This window comes from Megalopta genalis, chromosome 2, assembly GCF_051020955.1.
Source record: "Megalopta genalis isolate 19385.01 chromosome 2, iyMegGena1_principal, whole genome shotgun sequence".
Lineage (NCBI taxonomy): Eukaryota > Metazoa > Arthropoda > Insecta > Hymenoptera > Halictidae > Megalopta > Megalopta genalis.
Window position 1 is genome coordinate 11,120,393 of NC_135014.1, and position 9,062 is coordinate 11,129,454.

Sequence of the window (9,062 nt, forward strand, 5' to 3'; positions counted from 1 at the left end):
AATTTCGATTCTAACGACTCCAATAAACTATTATGTATATTGTATACATTACATATTTTAATAACGGTTGGTAACAGACACGTGAATGCTGTTTAATTATTCGACATTTAATCGATAGATTTTTCTCTCTTACTTTTGTGTTTGTTTCCCTCATTCGTTGTATTTCCTCATTTTTCTGAGCAGAAAACAAACAGTATTGTTCATAAAGTGTACATAAGAGTATAAAATATTTGATTTCTATCACTTTAACTAATTATGGCTCACGAAAGAAACGAGGAAAATTTTAATATCACAATGAGGAGTGATAATGACAGTCTCGCGTCAAAAGTAGGTTATTATAATCAACAATGTTTTTCTTTTGAAACTTGAAGGATTTGTGTCTAAAATCGATCGAATTTACAGGAGATATTGGAGAAACGATTGCAAATGAAATCGGAAGAAGTCGAGTCTTTGAACAGGGAATTACGTGAATGTAAATTGCAAGGAGATCAATTTAAGACGATGGCAGAACAGATGCAAGAAAGATTTATACAGTTGAAAAAACAGCTAAACAGTATACAAGATTCAAATGGGTAAACAATTTGAATTATAATATTATATTGTTTAACTATATTAGATATAAATGGGACAGTTATGAATATAAAAATGTTTCGTAGGTGTTACAGTCCAGAAAAACACTTTAAGACTTTGGATTTATTGATGGAAGCTAGAGAACAAAATAAATGCCTTAGACTGCAAGTATTGACTTTAAGACAAAAATTAGGAGAGAACGGAGCAGATGTTAAACCGCAAGACACGCAATGCGCAACTGCTGTTCATCAAAGAGAAGAAATGATAGAACAGTTGGAGAGATTAAATGTTAAAGTTAGTCCTCACAAACCTAAGATGACATAATGCTATCTGGTGATTATAGATTTCAAGAACATCTGGTACATTTGTTTTTCAGTGTACTCAGTTGCAAACAGATTTACAAATAGTTTTAGATGAGAAACACGAACTAGAAATGGAAAGGGACGCGTTTAAATGTAAAGCACATAGGCTGAATCACGAACTATCGAAAGCATTAAACGCGTCCAAGCCGGTGGACGTAGATGCTCTCATCAATGAGAATAGGTAAGATGTGGATCGATTAATTTGCGGAATAGTTTAGCGAAAATTTATCGAAAATTAAAACTTTTTAGATATTTACAAGAAAGATTGCAACAGTTACTAGAGGAGAACGAACTGACGAGGCAATCGCTTTCTAAATACAAAGTAAAGATGCACATTTATACGGTTATTGAAATTGCTGTCAACGATTGAAAACGTTCTGTCGTGATCTGTGATAAAATAATCACATTTTCAGAGTATGCTGGATAGTAAACGGATAAAAGGATCCGTGAAATTGGGAGCTAATACAACTGCCGGTACGATTATGACCCACAAGCAAGGTCAGTTGTTGTTACAGCGCGTTCAGCGATAATCTTCCAGGAATGCATATCTTTCTGAAGTATGTACTTTTAGTGGAACAATTGCTGCATCACGACTCTCACGTACCAGCTCAGAAATCTGCAGCAGCGATGTCAGATTTACGATGTCTATGTGTGGCTCTGCTCGAAGCGCTAAACGATAAAACTTTAGCTTTGGCGCATCAAAAGAAAGCAAACAAGTCAGTAGCGCATTTGAAAATGAAACGAACTGCGGGTAATTGCTGAGATGATAATGCGTACGATAATTACAGAATATTGGCCTTGAGAATATGCGAATTGGATAGTACGGTGGAATCGCCGTCAACGAAATTGTTAGAAGGATATACGGGCGCGAACGTGGACGCGAGATGTGAGTGAATCAAGCGACTTGCCGTGCCGAATAGTTGAATAATTTAATCGATTTCATTCCTGTTTTCCATAGGCGACAAAGACATGGCGGAGTTTGTGGAGACGACCAGATATCACGTAGAAAATGTCAAGGAGTTTTGCGATATCGAGCCTTCGGACAAGAGCGGTAGTGCTCAAGCCAACGTATCATCTTCGGAAAGTCAAATCATGCATCAATTGCATTCCATACAGATGAGCCTTCCAAAAAATTTGCGGGTTCTAATTCAGAAGGCGATAAACAATTTAAAAGAGAACGATAGGGGAAAAGTATAGACATACGCATGCTGTATAATGTAAAGTGTATAATGTAAAATGTGAAATGTAAAAACGTTCTTCTAAAAATCTAGTTGAAGCTAAAGATTACAAGTGTTCAAAATGCAGCGAGCGTATAAGGGATTTGCACGACAGGCATTTGATTGCCGGTTAATGTAGGGAATAGTGAACTTTTCATTTCGATAATAAAGAAAATGACAAGACGCAGATTTTTTTTCTTAATACTTATCTTGTCAATGATCGAAAGATTTCGTCTGTTTATAATGAAAAAGTAACATCCGTTGTATCTAGCAGTAAAAGGTTTGCGCGAGGTGTCGACGTTCTCCTAGACTCCTCTGGGACAGAATCGAATTCAATTGGTTCAACCACTTGCTGACGACAAACGCCTCCATAATTTTCATCGAAGCTGGTCTTACTTTCCGTGGAATGCTCGTTCGCATCCCTTTGCTAACAAATCCGAAACACGTTTTCCGGTACAGCGAAAAGTTTTTTACGGAAATGCATTGTAGAACCAATTACGTTACCGCGCTTTCTGCGTTCGCGTTTCCCCTGCATCGAATTTTGCATCTTCCTCTTTTTTCGTGTAACTCAAGTGAGATTCTGTCGCTTGTTTTCGCCGCTGTCTCTTGCGATTTTGCATCTTATCAAGCGAAGTCGATTAGACGTTACATTCGACGGATAGAATAGATCAAAGTTGAGCGAATCGTACGAGGTGCACACCTGTCGCGATAACAGCATTTGTTTTCGGCCACGTTCCGCGTTTGCCCGAGAAACCGATACCCGACGAAGTCGTTGCTCGCATTGCATCCGTTTCAGAATGTCTCGATACGCCAAAGTCTTCTTAGTGGTCCAATCTTCGAAGGATAATCTGTTCGGGTTTCGAATTTCTTCCGTGTTCTTTACGGGGTTTCTCGAATCGTTTTTCGTTTGCGGTCGCTTCAATGGTTTACGCCAAATCTCGATCACGTTTTCGTCGGTCGAGACGACGTCCTTTTGGTCAACTCGCTAAAAGCATATCGAGATCTGTGAATATTCGAACGCGGCGATCTACATTCCTACATTTCTGCATTATTGTATACTTTGGAAAACGAAACGTTCTCATGCAATTCTTCGCATTCGTTCGGTGGATCGGCCTCTTGCAATAATTTTGCGGAAGATAGAACTGTTGCACGCTTGTATTTCTTCCGATTCGATCTACGATGAACAACGGTTCCCGATATATCCTGGAAAGAAAGGGAAAGTAACAGAGGAAACGATCAAATTTCCTAAAAAAAAATCCCTCGATTGCCCGAATTACCTCGTCTCCCTCGCGATTCGTGTCCGTTTGTTCGGACCGTTTCTTGAAATACCATTCCTCGTAGATCATTCGACGAAACTTGATCACTTGTTCTGAATGAAAAGGCGAACACATTCTGAGCACATTCTCGATGCATATTAGTTTCCGTTTCGCTGCAACTAACCGTTATCCTCCAGCGCTTCGTTCACCACTTGCTTCACGAGACTCTCTAAATTTTGAACCGAAACGCTTTTGCTTTTCATGTTCGACGGCCCCATTACTTTAGATTTGATCGATCAGCTAAAAGATGCGGAAAGATGTGAAAAGACACGCACGGGTTGTCGCGGACAGACAAACGCAGAAATTTCGAATGGAATCGCGTGACGCGTTTATAGAACAATGGACGCGCGCAACGAGAAATCGTGATTTTATTTACAGCTTACTTCTTGATAGGCACTTGCGTTTATTTGGAATTTATCGGGACGAGATTCTTTGATATTCCGATGCGATGGTTTCGCACGAGTCAAAGTAATACCGATGCACGATATTATGATACACGATGTAATACAAAAGTAAGTAAAAATAACGTCGTTAATAATAAGAACGACGTAATGGTAACAATAAGATTAACAACAACGACGACAACAACGATAATATTATAGCAACCAGTTCTAGTTACTGTTTAATGATAATTCTTGGCACGCGCCCGTGATAAAAGTTGTAGGAACACGCGATTTCTTTGTTAATAGCGCATAGCGTGGCATAGCGCAGCACGACACAGCATAGCACAGTACGACAACCTTATCGTATCGTTTCGTTCTCATCCGTGATCGCGATCCCGATCGATCAGAGATTGTTTTTGATCCAGTCGGTGTACTCGGTGACGCGCGTGTAAACGCCAGGATAACCGGGTTCCCCGCACTTGTTGCCGAAAGAGACGATACCGATTTGAATCCAACGACCGTCGGCTCTGAGCATCAACGGACCCCCGGAATCCCCTTGGCAGGCGTCTTTGCCACCCTGCCTGTATCCGGCGCACAAAAAGTTGCTGGTAATCGGTTGAAAATAAGCCGAGTTGCAATCCTCGTTCCTCCAGACTGGAAGAACCGCTTGTCTCTGCACGGTGCTCTCTTTGCCGCCTGTTTGCAGAAACGTAGATACGTATATAATGTAAATAAACTCGACGTAATCTCGTAAACAAAGCAGCGGATTGCATTTTCGCTAATGAAAAAGTTGCTTCAAATCGCCACAGGAATCACCCATTTCCGGTTTGCGAGACATTTTTGGGACACCCTGCATATATATCCACGATTCGAGGGGCAACCAAATCAATTTAAATAGGATCGAACTATTGCACAATCATAAATAATTAGACGAAACGTACCGTAATAAGTGGTGCCCCATCCGACCACGGTGGGCCTCGCGCCAGTGAATCGTTCGTTCCGATAACGCGATTGCGGCAGGCAGATCGGTATCACGTACGGCGACTTTCGTACGGGTTTGGTCAGCTCGAGGACCGCGATGTCGTTGTAGAACCCGACCCTGGAGAACTTCGGATGCGCGTGTATTTGCTTGACCGTGTAGGTTTCCGGGGCGGACGGTTCGTCGTCCCTCTCGAGATCTATGTCTCCGAGCCTCACGGTGAATTGCCTCGCCGCGAACCTGTGCACCCGCATGCAAGTGCATGCGCCACGATATTACGATATCGAGCACTCGAAAGATATGCCGGAACATCGGCGATTATGCAATTTCAATGGTGGACTGTGGATCTGCATGCAAATTGCCAATTTCGTACGTTTCATTTAGTAAAAACGAGAATCATAGAGAAATTAATAATAGAAAAAATAAAATAAAGATAATATTGGTTCTTGTTACATACTTTGTATATTTTCTTGCATTTCAGAGATCCGAGCATACTATAAATACGTAAAGATCCGCAGTCTACTTAATAGCAACTCGATTGGCACTCACGGTCGTTGACGTTGATCGCGCATGCAATGGGCAGCTGTGAGGATGTGCCTCGGTCCAATTAGCGAGCCCCCGCACCAGAATTCGGTACGTTTCGCGCCGTGTAAAAAGATCGCTGCCATCCACGGCCAACGTCCGGGCAAGGCTTCCTCGCCGCCGACAACTCGATACTTCCCTGAATTTCTCACGCCGCACTCTGCAAACGAAAAATCACGCTTTATCCTCCCTTTTACTCTCGTCTCACCCTCTTCCCTCTTTACCCTCGTCGTCCTGTATAAAGTTGTTGTCGAGGTTCGACACGCTCGGCTCGGCGACGGACACCGCGTTCGATTCGGTCGTCGACAGATTCTGGCCGTCCGGGTGACCAAGGTGTGGGCCTGCGACGGTCGCCGACGTGGTCGTCGACGGGACGGGGAACAGCGGAATAGGCCGAGGTGTTTGCAGCTTCGTCGGTCGTAACGGCGGACGTTGGGTGTGCGCGCCGACGATTCCGCTCGCCGGAATCACACCGATCGATTCGCTAAAAGTTTTTTTTAGTCCATTTACTTCCATTTAACTTTCCATAATATTCAACGAATAAATAAATAAATAAACTGATGGAACAAGTTACCCAGCGATCTCGGGTTTGTCGGTGAGAGGACAGCATACGCCAGGGACGAACAAGCTTTTGAAGCAGAGAGACTGTCTGAGCTTGTTTAAATCCAGCAAAAGCTGAGGACAGTTGCTCAGATCCTGGCAATTCCCTGGGGTGCCGTCGGCGGACGTGCAGCCCGACGACGACACCGATACCGGCAACGAGTCCTTCTCTCTGTTGCTGGCAACATCGTCCGTCGAGACCTTGGACGAGAATGCGGACGCCGGCGGAGACACGGGCGGGGACGACAAAGGAGACGACGAAGTCAAAGGAGCTATAGAAGAGGAGGAGGCCGATGCTGAAGAGTCCGAAGAAACAGGCGGGTTCCGCAACGGCAGGGCCACTCCGCGTACCAATGGCGCTATGCTGTCCGTTACGTTGCGACCTGGGAACGAGAGCAAAGAAACGGCTGGTCATCGAGACTGGAGGACGCAAATAAAAATGGAAAACGCGAGATTTCTACCGAGAATGTTCTTCGAGATGGTGTATATGGCCGAGGGTAGCTCCTTCGGCGGATAATTCGAGTTCTCCACGCCTCTGGTCATGTTGACGATGTAGCTGCCGACCGTGTTCAAGGCGCCCAAAGTCTCGCTGATGGCGATCAACGGGTCGGGCTCCTCGCGTCTCGCAAGCTTCACTCGAACCAGCTTCCCGTGGTTTCTCGTGTCCCTCCGGAAAGCTCCTGGTCTTCGCGGATCGTCGAGGGCCGTTCGCCGCCACGGCCCGGCGACCGGTCCCGCCATCGGTCCCGCGAACATCGGCGAACTCGGTATCCCGTATCTCGCTGCTGAAAACATGGACGCTCGCGATTAGAACTCATTCCCGTGTCCGCCGTTTCACGCGGGATTCGCGTCGTTTCGTTTACTTACGATAACTGTATCGCGCTACATCGTCGCTAGAACACCAGGAGCTCGTTAGCAAAATCCATATCGTGCAGAGCTCTGAAACATTCGTTTGGCTGACAAGAGAGCGCGGATCCTTCTTTCCATCGAACAGAGAGATTGCTCAACGGTGGGGTCCGATCTTGTTGCGCAACGATCGGGGTTTATCCGTCCGAGGACGGCTTTCGACTTTTCTGGGAAACGCGATACAGTAGTGTCTCTCTAATTGACGCTCAGATTGTGCAGAAAAATGGACAATTTCGGAAGAGGAGATACGATTATTCGAGCCTTGCAGCACGTTTTTGTAGTTGTTGACAATTCGTAACTGTAAAAATGAACCACAAGGATCGGACAATCGTATCTTCTCTTCCTTAATTGTCCGCTTTTGTGGACAATCTGAGCGTCAGTTAGAAAGACATTACTGTATGAATGTACAGTAATGTCTCCCTAACTGACGCTCAGATTGTGCAGAAAAATGGACAATTCGGGAACAGGAGATACGATTATTCCGGCTTTGCACTATGCTTTTATAATCGTTGACAATCGGTAACTATAAAAACGAGTCGCAAGGCTCCTCGCAAATTGTCCATTTTTGTGGACAATTAGAGAGACATTACTGTACTTGCATTCCGGTAACCCCCGGCGAGAAGCTTTCGGTGTCACCCGAGGGAGAGCCGGATGAAATTACGATCGTCTCGGTTCGGCGAACGAGCAAGGGAGGAGGGTACGCCGATGAGGCAGCGGCGAACGTGAAGACATTTCGGAACGAGCTGACGTACCACGAACATTATCGACGGTGAAAGTTGCCCGAGACGAGAAAGCGCGGCTCTTTCTTCCGTTCACTGATTCATCGACGATTCATGCCCGACCTTTGGCGTTTCGCGAACGCAAGATCCCGGCCGATCCAAAAACAAGAAGCGAATTCGTCGCGCTACCACGAATCCGAATTTTTCCGACGACCGATTTTTTCACCGACGTTATCGCATCGATCGTAGATGCAACCTTTGACCCGCATCCTGCGAACTCGCGGCAGGATCGACGATCGAGCGGGAATCTGTTACAAGGGAAGCGCGGCCTGGAGCTCGGTGATAGAGCGATGGGGTGGTAGCGCGTCGCGTCGGGACGGGGGCGGTCCTTTCAAAAGCGTTCGCGCGAAATTCTAATCGCTCGTTCGAGCAACCGCTGTTCGATCAATGAAATCGTTTCGTTTCCTCGCGTTTCGTTCAGACGAGAACGATAGGTGTTCCGACAGGACCTGGGACAACTTTCGAGAGGAAACGTCGGTCGCGGCGTTCGTCGTCGACGAACCAACTTACCGAAGAGAACGACGGACGGCAACATCCTGGAGCAGTGTCGAACGTCAACGATTCCCATTCACAGACATTCCAGACGGTTAGCCGCTACCACTACCGATACCTGCGAGGAGACGTGCGGCCTCAAACTATTTCGATAGAGTTGTCGCGGCCGCGTCGGTACCGGCGAATTGTTCATCGTCTATCGTCCTCCCGACAATCAGCCAGAGAGAAAGAGTAAAGCGTGAAGAGTAAGCGAGAGTGAGTGAGCAAGCAAAAGAGAGAGCGAGAGAGACGCGGAGAGACAGGAAAAACCAAATAGATGAAAAGGGAGGGGGGAAGGACGGAGAAGACAGAGAGATGATCGAGAGCGGGGTGACGAAGGATGTCGATAGGTGCCTGAAAACACGGAGATCGAAGCGAGTAGGTGGCGAAGCCTCGTGTCCGGCAGCACGGAGAAAAAAAAGGAGCAGATGAAAGAAACGCGAACGAGGAATGAAGACGGCCGAAATTCTAAGACCGAGGACCGAGGACCGTGGGTGCTTCGGAGCCGGAGCTCGGTCGTGCGATGACTGTCCGTGAAAAGACCTCGACACACTTTGCTTTCGACGGACTCGTTCCCTCACTCTCTCCGGTTTCTTTTCCATCTCGCCTTTCCTTGCTCGACGATCGTAGTCCCGGACTCGCCGCATTGCTGCTTCGACCAAGGGAAAGTGTTCCCTCCCATCGGTGATTGCTACCTGTTGTTCTTTCTTTCCACTTTCGGATCGTAGGTCGCGCGATCGGACGCAACGCGCTTCGAGCGTGTTCGGAAGCGAGTCGCTTTGCTCCGCCTGGGGTCCATCGACTATTAAAGATTACTGGACGAAGCATACATATTGT

General features: G+C 46.2%; 3 protein-coding genes across 3 annotated transcripts; 1 reads left to right on the forward strand and 2 right to left on the reverse strand.

Annotated features, from left to right (window-relative positions):
- Positions 1 to 187: 187 nt before the first annotated feature.
- LOC117220840 (coiled-coil domain-containing protein 149) lies at positions 188 to 2,332 on the forward strand. The gene is made up of 9 exons (XM_033471226.2): positions 188 to 327; positions 403 to 572; positions 657 to 864; positions 947 to 1,113; positions 1,182 to 1,254; positions 1,346 to 1,430; positions 1,504 to 1,648; positions 1,721 to 1,818; positions 1,891 to 2,332. Exons 1-9 carry the CDS (start codon positions 256 to 258, stop codon positions 2,127 to 2,129), a joined length of 1,257 nt encoding a protein of 418 aa, XP_033327117.2. The 5' UTR covers positions 188 to 255; the 3' UTR covers positions 2,130 to 2,332.
- LOC143258781 (uncharacterized) lies at positions 2,144 to 3,725 on the reverse strand. Its single transcript, XM_076518475.1, has 6 exons — positions 3,590 to 3,725; positions 3,427 to 3,518; positions 3,209 to 3,352; positions 2,850 to 3,134; positions 2,654 to 2,769; positions 2,144 to 2,576 (listed from the first exon to the last, which is right to left on the reverse strand). Exons 1-6 carry the CDS (start codon positions 3,681 to 3,683, stop codon positions 2,417 to 2,419), a joined length of 891 nt encoding a protein of 296 aa, XP_076374590.1. The 5' UTR covers positions 3,684 to 3,725; the 3' UTR covers positions 2,144 to 2,416.
- A 123-nt stretch (positions 3,726 to 3,848) lies between these two features.
- On the reverse strand, positions 3,849 to 8,966 carry LOC117220833 (proclotting enzyme). Its single transcript, XM_033471207.2, has 8 exons — positions 8,205 to 8,966; positions 6,877 to 6,948; positions 6,471 to 6,794; positions 5,984 to 6,392; positions 5,634 to 5,893; positions 5,377 to 5,569; positions 4,790 to 5,067; positions 3,849 to 4,544 (listed from the first exon to the last, which is right to left on the reverse strand). Exons 1-8 carry the CDS (start codon positions 8,260 to 8,262, stop codon positions 4,252 to 4,254), a joined length of 1,887 nt encoding a protein of 628 aa, XP_033327098.2. The 5' UTR covers positions 8,263 to 8,966; the 3' UTR covers positions 3,849 to 4,251.
- Between the last annotated feature and the right edge of the window lie 96 nt (positions 8,967 to 9,062).

What these genes read in the sequence shown, in the direction of transcription:
- LOC117220840 (XM_033471226.2), top strand. Translation starts at nt 256, where the DNA reads ATGGCTCACGAAAGAAACGAGGAAAATTTTAATATCACAATGAGGAGT. An exon ending in AGTATACAAGATTCAAATGG is followed by an intron (nt 573 to 656) that starts GTAAACAATTTG and finishes AATGTTTCGTAG; the next exon opens with GTGTTACAGTCCAGAAAAAC. An exon ending in GCTCTCATCAATGAGAATAG is followed by an intron (nt 1,114 to 1,181) that starts GTAAGATGTGGA and finishes AAAACTTTTTAG; the next exon opens with ATATTTACAAGAAAGATTGC.
- LOC143258781 (XM_076518475.1), bottom strand. Translation starts at nt 3,683, where the DNA reads ATGGGGCCGTCGAACATGAAAAGCAAAAGCGTTTCGGTTCAAAATTTA. An exon ending in CGAAGCGCTGGAGGATAACG is followed by an intron (nt 3,519 to 3,589) that starts GTTAGTTGCAGC and finishes CTTTTCATTCAG; the next exon opens with AACAAGTGATCAAGTTTCGT. An exon ending in ACGCGAACGCAGAAAGCGCG is followed by an intron (nt 2,577 to 2,653) that starts GTAACGTAATTG and finishes CGGATTTGTTAG; the next exon opens with CAAAGGGATGCGAACGAGCA.
- LOC117220833 (XM_033471207.2), bottom strand. Translation starts at nt 8,262, where the DNA reads ATGGGAATCGTTGACGTTCGACACTGCTCCAGGATGTTGCCGTCCGTC. An exon ending in TGTAGCGCGATACAGTTATC is followed by an intron (nt 6,795 to 6,876) that starts GTAAGTAAACGA and finishes CCATGTTTTCAG; the next exon opens with CAGCGAGATACGGGATACCG. An exon ending in CATCTCGAAGAACATTCTCG is followed by an intron (nt 6,393 to 6,470) that starts GTAGAAATCTCG and finishes TCTCGTTCCCAG; the next exon opens with GTCGCAACGTAACGGACAGC.